The 19,757-nt window shown below is 38.9% G+C and overlaps 1 protein-coding gene across 1 annotated transcript in view; it reads left to right on the top strand.

Moving 5' to 3' along the window:
* INTS8 (integrator complex subunit 8) overlaps positions 1 to 19,757 on the top strand; it is a 60,887-nt gene that overhangs the window by 36,008 nt on the left and 5,122 nt on the right. The window contains exons 16-24 of the mRNA XM_047783581.1: positions 6,502 to 6,623; positions 11,387 to 11,571; positions 12,019 to 12,052; positions 12,688 to 12,744; positions 12,825 to 12,886; positions 15,871 to 15,989; positions 17,067 to 17,170; positions 18,042 to 18,092; positions 19,650 to 19,723. Of these exons, the coding sequence (XP_047639537.1) occupies positions 6,502 to 6,623; positions 11,387 to 11,571; positions 12,019 to 12,052; positions 12,688 to 12,744; positions 12,825 to 12,886; positions 15,871 to 15,989; positions 17,067 to 17,170; positions 18,042 to 18,092; positions 19,650 to 19,723 (808 nt within the window). The remainder of the gene's footprint in view (positions 1 to 6,501; positions 6,624 to 11,386; positions 11,572 to 12,018; positions 12,053 to 12,687; positions 12,745 to 12,824; positions 12,887 to 15,870; positions 15,990 to 17,066; positions 17,171 to 18,041; positions 18,093 to 19,649; positions 19,724 to 19,757) is intronic.

Genomic DNA, 19,757 nt, shown 5'->3' with positions numbered 1-19,757 from the left:
TCGTTTCATTGATCTTTTCTATGGTTTTCTTTGTTTCTATTTCATTGATTTCTGCTCTGATCTTTATGATTTCTTTCCTTCTACTAACTAGGTCTTGTCTGTTCTTCTCTCTCAAGCTGCTTTAAATGTAAAGTTAGCTTGTTTATTTGGGCTTTTTCTTATTTCCTGAGGTGGGCTTGTATTGCTATAAAGTTTCCTCTTAGAATGACTTTTGCTGCATCCCATAGGTTTTGGAGTGTCGTATCTTCATTGTCACTTGCTGCTAGGTATTTTTTAATTTCCTCTTTGATTTCTTCAGTGATCCATTGGTTGTTTAGTAGCATGTTGTTGAGTCTCCACGTGTTTGTGTTTTTTGCAGTTTTTTTCTTGTTGTTGATTTCCAGTCGTATAGCATTGTGGTCGGAAAAGATGCTTGATATGATTTCAATTTTCTTAAAGTTACTGAGGCTGGATTTGTAGCCCACGATGTGGTCAGTCTTAGAGAATGTTCCATGTGCACTTGAGAAGAATGTGTATTCTGTTGCTTTTGGATGGCATGTCCTATAAATACCTATTAGGTCCATCTGGTTTAATGCTTCATTCAGGGCCTGTGTTTCCTTATTGATTTTCTGTCTGGTTGATCTGTTCATTGCTGTAAGTGGGGTGTTAAAGTCTCCCACTATGATTGTGTTACTGTCGATTTGTCCTTTGAAGGTTGTTAGCAGTTGCCTTATATATTGTGGTGAACCTGTGTTGGGTGCGTAGATATTTAAAATTGTTATAATATCTTCTTGGATTGATCCTTTGATCATTATGTAATGTCCTTCTTTGTCCCTTAAAATATTCTTCATTTTAAAGTCTATTTTGTCTGATAGGAGTATTGCTACTCCAGCTTTCTTTTGATCCCCGTTTGCATGAAATATTTTCTTCCATCCTCTCACTTTCAAGTTGAATGTGTCCCTAGAAGTGAAGTGGGTCTCTTGAAGACAGCATATATATGGGTCTTGTTTTTGTATCCATTCAGCCAGTCTATGTCTTTTGGTTGGGGCGTTTAGTCCATTCACATTTAAGGTAATTATTGATATGTATGTTCTTTTTGCCATTTTATTAATTACTTTGGGTTTGTTTTTGCTGCTCTTTTCCCTTTCCTTCTTCTCTTGTTCTTTTCTGTCTATAGAAGTTCCTTTAGTATTTGTTGTAAGGATGGTTTAGTGTTGCTGAATTCTCTCAGCTTTTGCTTATCTGTGAAGGTTTTGATTTCTCCTTCAAATCTGAACGAGAGCCTTGCTGGGTAGAGTAATCTTGGTTGGAGGTTTTTTCCTTTCATCACGTTGAGTATATCATGCCACTCCCTTCTAGCCTCCAGAGTTTCTGTTGAAAAATCTGCCGATAGCCTTATCGGGGTTCCCTTGTATGTTATTTGTTTCTTTTCCCTAGCTGCTTTCAAGATTTTCTCTTTGTCTTTAATTTTGGTCAGGTTGATTAGTATGTGTCTTGGGGTGTTCCTCCTTGGGTTTATTTTATATGGTACTCGTTGTGCCTCCTGGATTTGAGTGAGTGATTCCTTCCCCATGTTAGGGAAGTTTTCAGCTATTATGTCTTGGGATATTTTTTCTGTCTCCTTCTCTCTCTCTTCTCCTTCTGGCACCCCTATAATACAGATGTTGGTGCGTTTCACGTTGTCCCAGAGTTCTCTGAGACTCTCTTCATTTGTTTTCAATCTTTTTTCTCTTTTCTGTTCTGCATCCGTAATTTCCACTAATCTGTCCTCCACCTCACTTATTTGTTCTTCTGCCTCCTGTATTCTGCTGTTAGCTGCTTCTAGTTAATTTTTTATTTCAGTTATTGTATTTTGCATCTCTTCTTGTTTAAGTTTTATATCTCGTATCTCTTTGGTCAGTGTTTCCTGTAAGTTATCCATCTTTGCCTCCAGTTTATTTCCAATGTCTTGTATCTTCTTCAGCATCAACAGTCTAAAGTCTTTTTCCTGGAGGCTGAGAATCTCCTCATGGCTTAGCTGTTTTTCTGGGTTTTTTTCTTTCTCCCTCATCTGAGTTATAGTTCTCTGTTTTTTCATTTTTATAGGTTTTTGGTGTGGTGACCTTCTAAATAGAGTTGTAGCCTCTCTTACTTCTGATGTCTGCGCCCCTGTGGCTGAAGTCAGTATGGGGGCTTGGTGTAGGCTTCCTGATGGAAGGGGCTGATGCCTGCCCCGTGGTAGGAGGAGCCGATTCTAATCCCTCTGGTGGGTGAAGGCTTAGTCTCTGCATGAGATTAGAGGCAGGTGTGTGCCTGAGAGGTCTTTAGCCTGTTTACTGAGGGGTGGGGCTGTGATCCCACCTGGGTTGTTGTTTGCCCTGGGGCTTCTCAGCAGCTGGCTGACGGTTGGGGCCAGATTTTCCCAAAATGGCCACCTCCAGAAAAAGGCACTGCTGCTGAATATTCCCGAGAGCTTTGCTTTCAATGTCCTTCCCTCACAACAAGCCACATTCACCCCGTTTTCCCAGGATGTCCTCCAAGAACTGCAGTCAGGTTTGACCCAGATTCCCTTGAAGACTTTGCTTTGCCCTGGGGTCTCCGTTTCCCCCAGTCCCATGGAGCTCTTGTGCACAAGCCCCACTGGCCTTCGATGCCAGATGCTCCAGGGCTCTTTCTCCCTGTGCCAGATCCCCATACGTGAGAGTTTGATGTGTGGCTCAGAACTCTCACTCCAGTAGGTGAGTCTCTGTGAACCAGTGTCCAGTCTGTGGAGCTTCCCACCCAGGAGGTATGGGGTTGTTTATATTGTGAAATCACCCCTCCTACCTCTTGATGTGGCCTCCTCTTTTTCTTCTGAAGTAGGGTATCTTTTTTAAGGTTTCTGGTCCATTTTGGTGAAGTGTGCTCAGTCTTTAGTTGTGAATTTCGTTGTTTTTAGGAGAGAAGTTGAGCTCCAGTCCTTCTATTCCGCAGTCTTAATCCCGTGACTCCCATCATTGGATTTAGGATCTACCTTAATTCAGTCTGACTTCATTTTATCTAACCAGATCTTTAAAGACTCTGTTGCCAAGTAAGGTCATCCTCTGAAGTTTCAGCTGGGAATAAATTTGGAGGGGACACCATTCAACACACTACAGAAATCGTATTGCAGTTTTAAGATTTTCTAAGAGAGGACTCAACATGCCCTTGAGGCTACATTGATGCTTTATTATCGAAGGTTTCTTTCCTCATTGCTGCCGTAGATAGCCCTCAAAATGATTTCCAGTGCGTCAGAAACTCACTTGTCACTTTAGGAACAGATTTTGCTTTTCCAGTTCTACATGTTAATATCTTGTTATGAAAAGGGGCTTATCATAAGAGCTATCATCTGGATTACAGATAAGTCTTGCTTAGTTAAAGCACTTTCTGAATTTTACGTGTTTTAATCATATTTAGAGCAATGAAATTATACTGTCCACATTTAATACTGTAAACAGTAAAATTGAGGTGTAGAGGGAAGATGGTAATAATGTGTCCAAACAAATGGCTGCTGGCCCTCTCAGATCTTTGGAATTCAATTGTCATTACATTGTGATTTCTTTAAGAAATTAGAACTTTTAGCTCTCTGTAGTTAGAATACCTTTGAACCTTAATGCATCAGTGCCCTTCAATAGCATAATACAAATTGATCTAATATATACTGTCAATGGAGTATTTTCTTTTTTAAAGGTTGAAGATTGGTTTTTCCTACATGATTTCTCTAAAATAAAAAACAAAAAGAATTAAAAAAAAACCCCTAGTGTTGAGTGTGAACTACACGTCAGACACTGTTCTAAGAGCTTAGGTGCATAACTGATTTAGTCCTCACGTCAGCTCTATGCAGTTCCCAGGCCAGGGATTGAACCCTCACCACAGCAGCCACTAGAGCCTCTGCGTGACATTTGACATTGTTGGATCCTTCACCCACTGTACCACAAGAAAACTCCTGAAGTAGCTTCTTATTTAATTTTCCCCATTTTGTAAATCAGGAAACTGAGGTTAAGGCATCTGGCCTAAGTCACGATAAGACAGAAAACTATGTTTTAAACTCTTAGTCCAGCTTAAGTGTATGCTTTTACTCTTTGAAATGATGAGAAATGCTTTTAAATAATTGTAGTCTCTTTGTTTTACCTTTCTGGCATTTGAGTAATTTCGCTTTTTCCTCCTTTCTTCCCCTAACTTACTGAATGTTCATCTACTTATCCCATGATTTGTGCTATAAACCGCGTGCTCTGCAAACCGTGTTGTAAACAGTGTTTGAAATGAGAAGGAAGGGATGGATGTACTATTACAGAGAAAAGTATTGAACCCTCCTCTCTAGATGCTGATTCTTCAAGATCCATTGTGGACTCCTAAAGAGAGATGTGCAGTGAATAAAGGAAGCCTTGGGGCCAAATGCTGTCTGGCCTTCCTTTGGCGAAGTGCACAGCGCACAGTGCCCTGCTGTGCATTGGAGATTAAATTCACTTCTGTTTTCATTCCTTAAGAAGATGAGGCAAATAATGTATTTTTATTTTATTTTGCTGTGTTCTTAGGCCTTTTTTGTTGACTCCATTTGATTTTGGAATAAAGTGAGATATAAACAAATTATTTTAGCCATAGGCACAGACTCTTTAGAAAGACTGAAATGGCAATATATAGGTACTCAAGAAGTTTAATAGCTTTCCTCTTTTTTTCTTTTGGCTGTCCCTGTGTCATATGGGCCACAGGGATCCTGGGTCAGGGATCAAATCCATGCCATAGCAGCAAACTGAGCCACAGTAGTGGTACTGGATCTATAACCTGCTGAGCCAGTGGGGAACTCCAGTAGCTCTCTCTCTCTTTTTTTTTTTTTTTGGCTTTTTAGTGCTGCACCCAAGGCATATGGAGGTTCCCAGGCTAGAGGTCAAATCAGAGCTACCACTGCTGGCCTATACCACAGCCATAGCAGCGCAGGATCCAAGCCATATGTGCAACCTACACCACAGCTCATGGCAACGCCAGATCCTTAACCCACTGAGTGATGCCAGGGATCAAACCTTCAACCTCATGGTTCCTAGTCAGATTAGTTTCCGCTGCACCACAACAGGAACTCCTCCAGTAGCTCTCTTCATTTTAAGTTTTAGCATTGTTACTTAGTACCCATTGGGTTTCTTTTTCTCTTTCTTGAAATACATTAAAACCTGAGTATTACATGCTTTGAACTACAGAAATTCGTAGCATTTAATATAAAGGTATGTTTAATAATAGTTTCAAAGGAAATAATGGTTGAACAATTCTGAGTGATTTTTATTTTCATATTTTTAAAATTTAAAATTGTTACCTGTAGGAGTTCCTGCAGAGGCACAGTGGGTTAAGAATCTGGCATTGCTGCAGCTATGGCACAGGTCACAGCTGTGGCTCAGATTTGATCCCCGCCCAGGAACTTCCATATGCAGCAGGTATGGGTAAAAAAGAAAAAAAAATTGTTATCTGTAGAGTAAATCTTTTTTGAGTCAGTGAATGATTTGTCTCTTAATGTTTATTACGTTTTTGGGGGGTTTCTGTCATGGCGCAGCAGAAATGAATCTGACTAGGAACCATGAGGTTTCGGGTTCGATCCCTGGCCTCCCTCAGTGGGTTGGGGATCTGGCGTTGCTGTGAGCTATGATGTAAGTTGCAGACATGGCTTGGATCTGGCATTACTGTGCCTCTGGCATAGGCCAGCAGCAACAGCTCCAATTAGACCCCTAGCCTGGGAACCTCCATATGCTGCTGGTGTGGCCCTATAAGAACAAAAGACAAAAAAAAAAAAAAGAATACTTATTACATTTTAATCAGAAAATATTAAAAAATGAAAAATATATTAACTCAGATTTATTACAGTTTTACACATGGTTTAACCTGTTTTTGTGCTCTAAATGTGCCAGAAGTTTATACTGTACCATTACATACTTGTTTTGTTTGTGTGATTATTCTCTGCTCAATTTAATGATAAATTTGTAAAGGTTAGATACCAACTTTTAGACTTCACATAGAGTGTTAGTCATTTTAGGTTAAGCCGTTAGTACAGAATTTTGTTGATTAACAGTGGAGACTGTGGCAGTCTCTTATTGAGAAACCCTAAACTTTCTAGAGAAAAGTGTAAATTGTTAGGGTTTTTCTATTTTTTTCATCTGTAACTTTTTTTTCCATTCTGATAGGAGTTGCTTTTTTTTTTTTTTTTTAATTTTATGGCCATACTCATGGCAAATGGAATTCCCAGGCCAGGGATGAAGTCCCAGATGCAGCTGCAGCAACACCAGATCCTCCCATTGTGCCAGGCCAGGGGTCGAACATGCACTTTCGCAGCAACTGGTTGGATTCTTAACCCACTGTACCACTGGCAGGAATTCTGAGAGTTGCTTTTTTTTTTTTTTTTTTTTAATTTTATTGGAGTATAGTTGACTTAATGTTGTATTAGTTTCTCTGTTGTTTTTAATTTGTTTAGCTGGAATTTGAGGAACTCTTTGCTTTGTTCTTCTAACGTTAATGATGGTAATTCCAACTACTTTCTTTCTTTATTAGATATTCCTCTTCGTCAGGTTATTGCCGAGGAGTGTGTTGCTTTTATGTTAAACTGGAAAGAAAATGAGTACCTTACGCTTCAGGTTCCTGCATTTCTGCTTCAGAGTAATCCATATGTAAAGGTAATTGTGTTTAATCTAAATAAAAGGATTATTTGGGTGGGATTATTGGACCAGTTTCTTTAGATCTATACTACTTAGGGATCTTGTCCATTTTCTAAGATGCAGTGAAAGATTGGACAAATGCTTATTGGTTTATAGGTAAAAGTATAGCTTTTGGTAATTCAGGCGCTTGAGTTTGCCCTTCCTAATATTTTTTCCTAATACACCATAGTTATGAGAATGCCAGCAAAAAAATTTAGTTAGGAGCCAACGTTTTGGTATAATCCTAAACTAGTGAGATTTTAATCAGCTTTTCTTACATTAATTGATGTAATCAAACCCTGGTTTCAGCTCTGGAATACCCAGGTCTGCCTGGGTTGAACTGGGGGAGTGGTCAAGGCTGAGCTGCACCCTTTTTCCATCTGAGCAACTTACCCTTGGTTAGACCCCACTAAACTCTCTTAAGTTGATGCCTAGTGTATTTGCTTCTTATTAGTAATTATCTCCATATGAAGGCATTTAGTGAACTGAGGGTAGGTTATTGTGTATTCTCACTTCTTAATTACATCTATTTTGTACAACTGAAAATGCTTCTGGGTGAAGAAAATGTCAAAAGTAAAGATATACGGAGTTCCTGTTGTGACGCAGTGGTTGGCAAATCTGACCAGGAACCATGAGGTTGCGGGTTCGGTCCCTGCCCTTGCTCAGTGGGTTAACGATCCGGCGTTGCCGTGAGCTGTGGTGTAGGTTGCAGACGCGGCTCGGATCCCGAGTTGCTGTGGCTCTGGTGTAGGCTGGCAGCTATAGCTCCGATTCGACCCCTAGCCTGGGAACCTCCCATATGCCTCAGGAGCGGCCCAAGAAATGGCAAAAAGACAAAAAAATAAATAAATAAAAAATAAAGATATACAAAAGATTTTCCGTAAGATTCTATCTTTCATGTGTTGATGTTATGTTTACCCTGAATAAACAGTGAACTTTTCTCCTTTTCTGATCTGGCAGTTAAAAAAAACCAAACCATTTCATGATTTAACATTTTTTTTTTTGTATGTGTTTGGTCCTTCAGATTTCCTTATTCTTCTCTTAATGCTTGGTATTACCTTTTGTTCTTATCTGCCCTCATTTCATCTTTAGTACATTGTCCCTTAAATCAGTGACTGTCTTGGAACCTTGCAAGACTGTACCAATTTGTTTTTGGTTATTTGTTTTTTCCTTCTTATTTCATGTCTAAAAACTGAGCTCATTTCAATCAACCCTTTGAAGACTTATTGATTTCTTTTGTTTTTTCCTTCTTTTTGTCTTCTTCAAGGTGTTCATAAAAATATATTATCGTACTTGAATCATCCTTCTCTTTGGAATTTCAGACATTCTGTTTTTTTGAGTGAACTTTGTGAGGTAGGAGTTTCTAATATTTAGGGTATTTGTCTGATTATGCTCAGCAGTCCCTTTGTCTTTAGTAAACTCTCAGAGGAGAGCCTGTTTTGTTCAAGATTATCATCTCCACTTAGACTGGTAGGTTGGTGCTCAGTGCAGTAGCTTCTCTCTTTGCTTCTCTTGGCAGTGAATTCTGTGAAGCCGTGTGCCAGGAGGGCTGGGCACGTGTTTGAGGGCCTGCAGTGTGGAAGGGCACAGGATGTTGTGCTGTAGGTTGCCTAACCTTGGGCTGGGTTATCTCAGTACTTCCTGCACGTCCCCCTGTTCTGGCTACAGAGGAGGAAGGATATGTGGTGACCTTGCTGCAGAGCCACTGGGGCATCTCATGGTCTCAGCTGGGTTAAGGTTTTGTGTGCCTAACCTAGCTGGCCCCTTACTCCCTTGTTAATGTCGGGGGGAAAAGAATCAGAGAAAGAAGTCTAGAGTCAGGAATTATATATATATATATATATATGTATGTGTGTATATTTTAGGGCCTTTCCTTCCTTTCTTTCTCACAACATATGGTGGTTCCCAGGCTAGGGGTCCAGCTACAGCTGCTGGCCTACACCACAGCCACAGTAACATCAGATCCGAGCAGAGTCTGGGACCTGCACCACAGTTCACAGCAACGCCAGATCCTTAACCCACTGAATGAGGCCAGGGGTGGAACCCGCAATCTCACGGTCGGATTCGTTTCCACTGCGCCACGATGGGAACTCTGGGATTATATTTTTTTTAATTATACAATTTGGAGTTCCCTGGTGGCCTAGCTGTTAAGGATCCAGCTTTGTCACTGCTGTGGTATAGGTTCGATCCTTGGCCCAGGAAATTTCTGCATACTTTGGGTGTGGCAAATAAATAAATAAAGTTATACAGTTTGGAGCAGCTTCCAAATTACAAATTTGGTGAGGACTATATATACTTATGGAAAGGGAAGAGTCTGGAAGGATATGAACAGTCATTATCTCTGAGTAGTGAAATACTAGGTGATTTTAGTCAATTTTATTTTCCATTGTATTACATATTTTTTATTTCTTTGACAATGTATTATCAAACAAAGCACAGGAGAAAATCCTAAGCATGTGACTAAAATATGACATTTTAAAATAATAAAAACTGCCTCTCCTCTCCCCTGGATGAAGGTGGGAGGTGGTGTAGTGTACTGGAAAATGTACAGGATCTATGGGCGCTTGGATTATAAGAGTCTGGCTGGTGGGAGGCAGAGGGGAGGTTGGTGGTAGGACAGAGACCTCGGCCTTCGCCTTCATGGCCTTGTAAGCTCTGGGAGCTTCTCCTTCCCCACTTTTTCGTATCTCCCGCTCCCTGCCATGCCAGCTCTGTCTGTGGTGCCTTGGTGCTCAGGGGCCCCTGCACACACACTGCCTTCTCATACTCCTGTGCGGGCGAGCACTCCTTGTTCACTTGGCAGGGATGCCCTTCCCCCTTTTGCCTGTTGCTGTAGTTTCTTTGAGGCTTTCCGTACTTCCTTTCTCCACAGATTTGCTCTTCTCATTACTGTTGTACTGTGGACATGTTTCTTTTGTTGAGATTATACTGTGTAGTAAATTATTTGTTCACCTGTCTGCTCTGTGAAAGAGCTTCTTGAGGACAGTTAATTTTTATATTCTCAGTACTTTGCTTGATACCCAGCACGTAGGAGATGCTCAAAAATGTTTGTGGGAGTTCCCGTCGTGGTGCAGTGGTTAATGAATCCGACTAGGAACCATGAGGTTGCAGGTTTGACCCCTGGCCATGCTCAGTGGGTTAAGGATCTGGCGTTGCTTGAGCTGTGGTGTAGGTCGAAGATGTGGCTTGGATCTGGCGTTGCCATGAGCTGTGGTGTAGGTCGCAGACAGGCTCAGATCCCTTGTTGCTGTGGCTCTGGCATAGGCCGGTGGCTACAACTCCAATTTGACCCCTAGCCTGGGAATCTCCATATGCCGCGGGAGCGGCCCTAGAAAAGGCAAAAAGACAAAAAAAAAAAAAAAGAATGTTTGTGGAAGTCAACTGACTTGAGACCTAATACCTCTGAATAATCCTTACAGTGAATTTTCTTGCTTAATGTAGTGACCTTCAGTTAAGCGTGTGCTTTCTGACAACAGAAAATGAAGTGGAGAACTGCAGGAAATACCTTGCATGTGTTGTGATCCTGGTTGTCAGAGAAGAGTACTTGCCTGCAGTCGGCAAGTAGGCTGAAATGTTCTACTAGACCAGGGACCCTTGATTTCCATTCATACAGCATAGCTAGGGCATTTGACACCATTTTCACTAGCTTTAGGAAGCACCAGGATTCTTGTACATTTCCTTAGGTGTGATCCTGGAGTTGTGGTTATGTAGGAAAATGTCCTGTCCTTAAAGATGCATTTTCAAGTACAACCGGGGTGTAATGTCGTGTCTGCAACTACTGTAATAAAATTTAACAGTCAGTGTAGATAGATAAAAAAAACCAAATATGGCAGAATATCCACAGTAAATCAAGTATACAGGTGTTTATTGGACTGTTCTTTCAGTATTTGTATGTTTCAAATTTTAGGGGGAAAAGCACTTTTCCCTTTGAACCTTTTTCATAATCCTGCCTTCTTAAGCAATGGATTTGGCATATAAGCTTCTTTCTTTCTCTACGTATTTTGGGGCTGTCTTTTTTTGCCTTTCGCTCTCTGCCCTTTCACTCTTTATTTCTGGGTCCTTCCTACACCTTCGGTCCTGAAGGCTGCCCTTATTCAGATCATTCACTTTCAAGAATCTGTCCTTTAATTCTACCTCCTTAGTTCAACAGTAGCTCTACACCCAGTTTCTGTCATTTTTCTTGGGGAAAAGTTGCTCTTAGTCTTGTTCCTTTATTCTGCCAACTTCAATGTCCGTATTTTTTTCTTCATCTTTTCATTAAAGATTTAAGAAAATAATTAATGTGTGTGTTTGAGTGAAATTTAAGCACTATTTTAATGTCATCTCTGGGCTTTTACAGTTAACCTTGTAGTGTATATGTTCCATTATGTGCCTTTTTTTTTTTAACCCCCTGTGGGATCATAACTATGTGTTTAGCAACTCCCCCCCCCCCACTTAATAGATCACATGCCTCTTTCTATTGTCTCAATTTTGTTCTCATTAGACTATAATTGTTTAGAAACAAGGAGGTTCATAATAAGATGGAACCAAGGGATCCTCTTCCCAGATCCACTTGAGACCTGTCAGTGGACAGTGAGCTCTGAATTCCTCAGTGGTGGGATAGCAGGCTCAACAAATAACTGCACTTTGTGTGTAATGGGCAGTTGTCTATCTCTCTCCAACTGTTCTTCAATAGTAGAAATAGCATGTATGACATTACAGATTATCTCTTGTGTATTTTCTGTTTGGTTTTCATGTTACAGCTTGGACAGCTTTTAGCAGCTACATGCAAAGAACTTCCAGGCCCTAAAGAAAGCAGACGGACTGCTAAAGACCTTTGGGAAGTTGTCGTTCAGATCTGTAGTGTGTCCAGTCAACACAAAAGAGGAAATGACGGCAGAGTTAGTTTAATAAAGCAGAGGGAATCTACATTAGGTATAATGTATCGGTATGTTTCTATCAGTTTTGGGGTTTTTTTTTTTTTTTTTAGCTATTTATTTATACTCTTTGTACTGTTTCAAGAACATCTACCATGATCCTTGTGTATCATAAAGATGGACAGTGGGAGAATTCTCTGGTGCTGATCTCTGACGGACTTGTCTGATACAGCCACCTCTGGAAATACCTTGTTTCTTTGTTACTTTCAGAGACTACTCATTAATCATTTAATATAATCAAACTAAATTCAACATCAACAGTGGTAGTACTGAAGATGTCACATGTAATTAAAACAGGAAAGAAATGTTATTAGGGTAGTATGACACTAGAGTATTACACTCTTTATACAGGCATAACTGGAAAATTACGGATAAACCTTCGCCTATAATTTACTTTCTTGATGTTATGTTTAATTTCTGATATTAAATGTATATGCAAATACTTGTGTTTTTTATAGGAGTGAGCTGCTTTCTTTTATCAAAAAATTACGGGTAAGTTTTATAAAAGTTGATTGAATTACTATTGCTGATTTCTGTAGAATATGACTAAAAATATCAAGTGTTTAAGTGCTGATCATTTGAGTAATCTGTTAATGTGCCTTTTATCTTCAGTGATCATATTTTGGAAGATGAGAGAATCTGTATGGAGTTTATTTTGCATTTACCTTACCATGTGTTACTGAAAAGAACAGATTTTTTTTTTTTAATTGTAAGAAGTCTTCATAATAGAGCTAGATGTGTGAAGCCTAGCTTTAACTTTTATTGATAAGATTAATGGCATTATTTATGTATTGGATATAGATTCCATCCTTTTAAGTGTTATTTTAAGGAATTAAAAGTTAAAAATTTTTAGAGGTAGCTGGAAGTACTAGCTGGAAGGAGCTCTCTTTACTCAATTTCAAAAGATGTGGACACCTAAATTTGATCATTTTTGTGTAAATTGTATGCTGTGGTTTCTTTCATGAGATTAAAAATAAAGTTGATCTTTAGTGTGCTCTAAACTAAAGCAGATGGTAACTTTCAAAGGGGTAAGAATCTTTTGAAAGAAAATACTTGCTATCCTTGAGATTGGTGGGAGAAATATTAAAATATAGGTAATTAAGGATTCTGTGTTTTCTTTCTCATAGGAACCATTGGTTTTGACTATTATTTTATCACTCTTTGTGAAACTTCACAATGTTCGGGTCAGTATTGCATGATTTTATTTAAAAACATCTTTGAAGGAAATTTCCTTTTAAGTCACGCTTTTTCCTTTCTTTTTAAGGAGGATATCGTGAATGACATTACAGCTGAACACATTTCTATTTGGCCATCGTCTATCCCCAAGTAAGAAGTATTATATCTTACATTTTATTAAATTGTTTATGTGTTTAGAAACCATCCTGACTGATACAGATAACCTGGGATAATTTGATTAAAAGGCTATATAGTCTGTTAGGATTCTACAGCCAACTTTGTGTTTCTCTATTACAGTAATAAATATTCCTAAAAATTAGGAGTAAGGCCCAAGATATACTAGCCTTAGGTAGAACTTAGATGGTTTTTAAGTAGTCCTAATTCCTTACCAGTGGTGGAACTGAAAAATTGAGGTGGATGAAAGAATGACTTTCCAATACTTGGTTGTCAGAGGTTCCTAACCCTTTTTAGTTGCCTTAAAAAGTTTTTTCAAGAAATCTTCCCTCCTACTTTCTTCATGGAAGAATCACAGTGAGATGACGGGGGAATTTTTCTAGGGGAGAAGAAAATGTTTCTTTTCTGGAGGAAGAAACCATTTACCTTTTTCTCTTCTCCCACAGCACCTTCTTATTTAGGAGAGTCTATTTGTTTCTTCACAAAAGTTACTTTTCCTTTTCTCCCTCCCTGTTAGTCGTCTTCTCTGTGCCTGAAGGGCAGGTCTAGGCCTTATTGTCTTCTCTGTGCCTGAAGGGCAGGTCTAGGCCTTATTTTATTGCTCTTAGTGGCATCTTTGAAGAAGAAAAGATTGTAGTAGGAGGAAAGCAGGCAATGGAATGAGAGTCATTTGCTTCCATCTCAGTCGTAGAGGGTGAGTTCTCCGTCTCAGGCAGGATCAGAGGGTCGGAAGTGGGTGGTGACCTTTCCCTCCTCTTAGGGAGGCTTGTTCCCCACAAGAGCACCACGCTTCCCTGAAGCAAATAACTGCAGATTTTTACATACAATTAGGTATATTAGGTAGCAGTCCTAGGATCAGACAGAGGTCAATTTTGCCTTTTTAATTAACAGTTGTAACACCACTTTGGTGTTACCTCTTTGGCCTAAGTTTAGACTGTAAACTAATGATTGATTTTGCAGTGTTTATAAACGAGGCAAAAGAATGGTTTACCATAGAGGCTCTGAGCCAGAGGGTTTGAGTCCCAGCCTCTCCACTAAATCAGGTATATGACCTTGGGTTAGTTGCTTTCTCTGCCAATTTCCTCATCTGTAAAATGGGTGTAAGAATAGTACCTACCTTGTAAGAGTTAAGCAATATACTTTCTGGACTTCCCTTGTAGCCTGCAGCATAACTATACAGCGTTGTCACTGCTACGGCTTTGGTTCCATCTCTGGTGCTGAGAGTGTAGCCAACCCATTAAATAATAATAATAATATACCTTCTAAGCTAGGTGTTTAGGATAAGTGTTACCAAGTCCAAGCTTGTACTGGCTCACCATGCAACAGGCTGATAAACTGAGAGATGAGTTACTGGGGTAGGAAGTAATGACTGGAGAGTCAGCAGACCAAGACTGGTATTCCAAAGAATTAGATCTCAGGCTTCTTTTAATACTGAAAGGGGAGGAGGTGTGGTTGGTTGTTGCAGACTTCTTATTGGAATCCTTTGTTCTTGCATCTTTCCATGTCATGATGTTCCTCTAAACCTCCCATAGAACAAATATTATTCTCTGTTCTGTAACTTTTTATCTCGATATGAATGGTAAAGTGTTATACCTTTAAAGGTCAGAGCCTTGAGAATGGGCCATCCCATATATTTCAGGATATATGCAACATTCTTGTAGCAAAAGCAATAAAATACAAAGCTTTTAAGGTAAAGGAAACAGATCCAAAATGGAATCATTTGTTTTCCCCTATTGTGTAAGGACTGCCACCTAATAGGCTTTAACTGTTATTTTCATGATAAAATTATTTTAATGTAAATCAACCCAGAGTAAAAAAAAATGTGACTAAATATTTGACCGACAAGAGAATTTCTCTTGAGTGAGTCTTCATTGACTCATGGTGTCAGTGGATGGCATGGATTAAATATGACTTTTTAAAATTGTTTCATATGTAGATAGAATTGTTAGACTTAGCATTTTGTAAATTTCTAGAAAATATAATCATAAACTAGTTTAACTCAAGCAGTTGTAAATAAATTAGTTGTATATAATTAAAGAGGTGGGTATTTGCTAATAGCACCACAGTACTTTCCCACTATACTGGGAACAGTGCTTACTTATGGTAAAATATAACCCCTCAGGGCAACAGAAATACTTTGTCCAGGATCACCTTGTAAATTAATAGAGCCAGGACTTGAACCTCAGGTGTTTCTCAATCCAGAGCCTGTCTTCTCTACCAGAGGGTCTCACTGCATCTGGGAGGTAGGAGCTGTCAGTGTGTTTCTTGGGTGCTGGCCTGGACTTTATCCTCACAGTTCTACCTCCTCATTCTTTACCTCAAGACTTGCAGGTTTGACCAGGCTCGCGGTAGCTGGTCCCATTCCCTACCCTTTTTTTGGATTGTTTGTTGTTTCCAAATGCACTGAAGGGATACTTGCCACCTCTAACCCCTAACCCTGTGAGGACCAGAGAAGTTAGTTACCCTTATAAGAAGCCATAAGATGGATTTAAGGCCACAAAGCAGTATTGTTAGTGCTTGAGCCCTTGTTTTTTGTAGCTTCTTCTAGATAACAACTTAAAAATCATTTGAGGAATTTTTATGAGTCTGTCTCTTTAATATTGTTGCCTGTAAATTGTACGTAAAAGGTACTGATAGGGTTTTGATGTTACCACTTTTATATCCTTTGTGTTGTAAAACAAGTTTAGAGATAACTTTTTTAGAGTGGGCTTCTTTGGCATTTGAGGAGAAAAAGGGAAACAAAAATCAGATTGTTTTCAGCCCCTTATAAAAAGTTAGCTTATCGCATGTTCTTAGATTTAGTTATTTTCATAGTTTTAAAATACTGCTAGTAATACTTAGCATTATATTTATGGCCTTCTAAATTTTGACTGAGTCTTTTAATTTTTGTTTTTAATAAATGTGTGTATGGAATTTGAAGTTGACTCTTGAAATAGAGATGTTTATTTTCTTTCCTTTAGCCTCCAGTCAGTGGACTTTGAAGCAGTGGCGATCACAGTGAAAGAGCTAGTTCGGTATGCCCTCAGTATAAACCCAAACAACCATTCATGGTTAATTATTCAGGCCGACATTTATTTTGGTAAGTTAGATTGTTTTGTGTTTTTCTTTTTTTGTAGCACTTTTAGAAATGAAAGTAGATATATTACACGTTGTTAGAGTATTTTATTAAACTTGTCTTGTTTTTGACATCTCTCTTTTTCCTAGTTGACAGTAACTATGATTGTTATTTCTTTTTGTCTTTTGTCTTTTTGGGGCTGCACCCGAGGCAAATGGAGGTTCCCAGGCTAGGGGTCTAATCGGAGCTACAGCCGAGGGCCTACGCCACAGCCACAGAAACGTCAGATCCCAGCTGCGTCTGCAACCTATGCTACAGCTTATAGCAATGCCGGATCCTTAACCCACTGAGAGAGGCCAGGGATGGAACCTGCGCCCTCATGGATGCTAGTTAGATTTGTTTTTGCTGAACCATTGTGGGAACTCTAGAAAAATTTAAGATAATGTTTCTAGTATGTGCATTTGGGAAATACCTCCAAATACTAAATTCTCTAGTAGGAAGTTTGACAGAGACATCTGAGCTAAATTTTTCGCTATCAGTTTTAGAAGGAAAGAATCTATCTATACAGCTTCTTTAAAGTGGTTAACAAGTTCCCGTCATGGTGCAGCAGTTAACGAACCTGACTAGCATCCATAAGGACACAGGTTCAATCCCTGGCTTTACTCAGTGGGTTAAGGATCCGGTGTTGCTGTGAGCTGTGGTGTAGGTCGCAGATTTGGCTTGGATCCTGAACTGCTGTGGCTGTGGTGTAGGCTGATGGCTTCAGCTTTGATTTGACCCCTAGCCTAGCTGGAACCTCCATATGCTGCGGTTGGAGCCCTAAAAAGACAAATAAATGAATAAATAAATAAAGTGGTTTTAAAAAAATAAAGGTAATTTTTCTCATTGTCCTGGCCAAGTAAAGAAAGAAAAAAAGAGGTTTAAAAAAAAAAAAGGCAGTTTTTCTCATTGTTGTCATGGCCAAGTGTTATCCTAGGGCTGTGGTTTGAATCTGCTTTTGTCAAACATGAAGTAATACCTGACTCTTCACAAAAGGCCTTATTTTTCCAGCTTTGTGTATGTTAATGACAGCTAATTCTTTGTCTCTTTTTTTTCTTGAAGCAACGAATCAGTATTCAGCAGCTCTTCACTATTACCTCCAAGCAGGGGCCGTGTGTTCTGATTTCTTTAATAAGGCTGTGCCCCCAGATGTTTATACAGACCAGGTAAGCTGTTTCGGTGGGCTTGCATCTTACTGTCTCTTTTTTTCTGGCTGCACCTGCGGCATGTGAAAGTTCCTGTGCCAGGGATTGAACCTAGTGCCACAGGAGCGACCTGAGCCACAGTAGTGACAATGCCAGTCCTTTACCTGCTGTACCACACAGGAACTGCCTCTTCTTGCGTATCCATAAGTGTTTTTCTTTCAGGCCCCTTTTTGTGTGCATTTAGTTATTTCCGTGTATGTGATGGTCACCCCCAAATCAATTGCTCTGGACCAGACTGCTCTCCATATGTCCAGTGCCCACTGACATTGCTGCTTTGATTTCCCAAAAAAACCTCAAACGCAACCTTTCCAAAACTCATTCAACGTTCTCCTTTACCGTTCTCTCCTCCTGATGACCTTTCCACAACAAAACAAAAACAAAAAACCCACCAAAATACCAATCAGCTTTGTTTAGCCCTTTGAGTTAGCCAAGCATAAATCCTGGGTGTTATCCTCTTTCCTGACCCTCCCACCGACAACCACTCAGCCTTCAAGGTGTGTTAATTCTACCTTCTAAATAGCAAATTTTGTTCATTTTCTTTTGACGTGCTAATATCATAATTTAGTAAATGGCATTTTGTAATACTTACAATAATGGCTTTTGAAATATGATTTGAAATTTTTTAGTAACCTGATTTTTAAAATTAATTTCTATTTTTAGAACAGTTTTAGATTCACAGCAAAACTGAGTGAAAAATACAGTTCTCATGTACTTTGCGTCCCCACAAACATACAACCGATGTCACGATTTTGACATCCCACATCAGAGTGGTACATTTGTTACAGTTGACATTAATTAGCTTTTGAAAATAATCAGAATTTTGCTTTTGCAGGTAATAAAACGAATGATAAAGTGCTGTTCTTTGCTGAATTGCCACACGCAGGTTAGTTTATAATATTTTGATGTTGGTCTATTTTCATGTATATTAGAGTTTATAATAAGTAAAAGGCGTTAGTAGACTGGGAAGTAGCTTTTATTTTTCCACCTCATAATTGCTTAAATTTATGGCATTTAAGAATTTGGCATGTTCTCTAAATTTTTTTAATAGTTAATACAAAATTTTAACCAAAAGGAAAGCAGGAGTTAGATAACATTGGTCTTTGAACTTTATAAATGGAAAACAGCATTTCTCAAGTGTGTTTTCTTATACTTAAGAGTAGAAATATATATGAATCATTTAGGAAATGTAAATCAACCTACAATGAGATGGCACTTCACACTCAACTAGGAGGCTGTAAATAAAAGACAGTAACGAGTATTGGTGAAGATCTGGAGAAACTAGAATGCTCATATGTTGCTTGTAGGCATATAAAATGGGGCAATTTCTTTGGAAAACACTTTGGCACTTCTTCAAGAAGTTAAATGTGGAATTACCATATGAGCCAGCAGTTTGACTCCTAGGTATATAACCATGAAAACTGAAAACATATGTCCACAGAAGAATTTGTACATGAAATGTTCATAGCAGCATTATTTGCAATAGCCAGAAAGTGGAGACAACCCACATGTTTATCAGCTGATAAATGGATAAACAAAATTTGGTAACTCCATACAGTGGAATATTATTCAGCCATAAAAGGGAATGAAATACTGATACAAGTTACAACAGGGAGGAACCATGGTAGTTTTATGTTGAATGAAAAAAGCCATATAAAAAAGGCTTTGTATTATATGATTCCATTTGTATGAAATGTTCAGTATTAATAGGCAAACCTATAGAATCAAAATGTAGATTAGTAGTTGCCAGAGACTGGGGGGTGGGGAGGTAGGGGAGGAATGGAGATTGACTGCTGATGGGTATGGAGTTTTTTTGTTGGGGGCATGTAATGAAATGTTTTGGAATTGGTGGTGATGGTTGTACGATTTTGTGAATATACTAAAAGCCACTGGATTTTATACTCTAAAAGTGTTATATTATGGTATATGAATTATATTAAAAAAATCTTTAAATTTTTAAAAATGAGATCAGTATCGTGACCTGCATACCTGATTGAAATGGATCTCTCTTCTATATTTAGCAGACTGGCAGCCTACATCTTGCCAAAATGAGCTTCTCTAGCTGCTAGCTGTGAAATAAGGTTTAATTGGATGCTCTGTATGTCCTTGAATGCCTGACCCTTCTGTTTGGCAGTTTTCCATTCCCTTCAGTTTTTCATACTGGCTTTTTGCCAGCTTCTTATTCAAGTAAAGCTCTAAAAATTTATGATTTAGGTCACTGGTGAAGAAAATACTGGATAGACACTTGGGTAAGAGTTTTTACAATTAAAATTGGATGGATTCCATAAATATCCGCTGATCCACTCAGCCTGATCTGCAAGGCCTCTTAAATTAAAATATATCCTTGACATAAGAACCATTAAAAATTACCCCCTCCGAAACCAGTAGAGTCATCCATGAAGACTAGTTATGTGAAACCATTTTCAATTCTTTGTTTATGTAGGTGGCAATTTTATGTCAGTTCCTCAGAGAGATTGACTATAAAACAGCTTTTAAATCACTGCAGGAACAAAACAGGTATGAGTGGTTTTTAAAATAAAATGAAGTTGAG

The sequence above is a fragment of the Phacochoerus africanus genome, chromosome 6 (genome assembly GCF_016906955.1).
Source record: "Phacochoerus africanus isolate WHEZ1 chromosome 6, ROS_Pafr_v1, whole genome shotgun sequence".
Lineage (NCBI taxonomy): Eukaryota > Metazoa > Chordata > Mammalia > Artiodactyla > Suidae > Phacochoerus > Phacochoerus africanus.
Note: the sequence above shows the minus strand (reverse complement) of the source record. Positions and strands in the feature narration are given on the sequence as shown.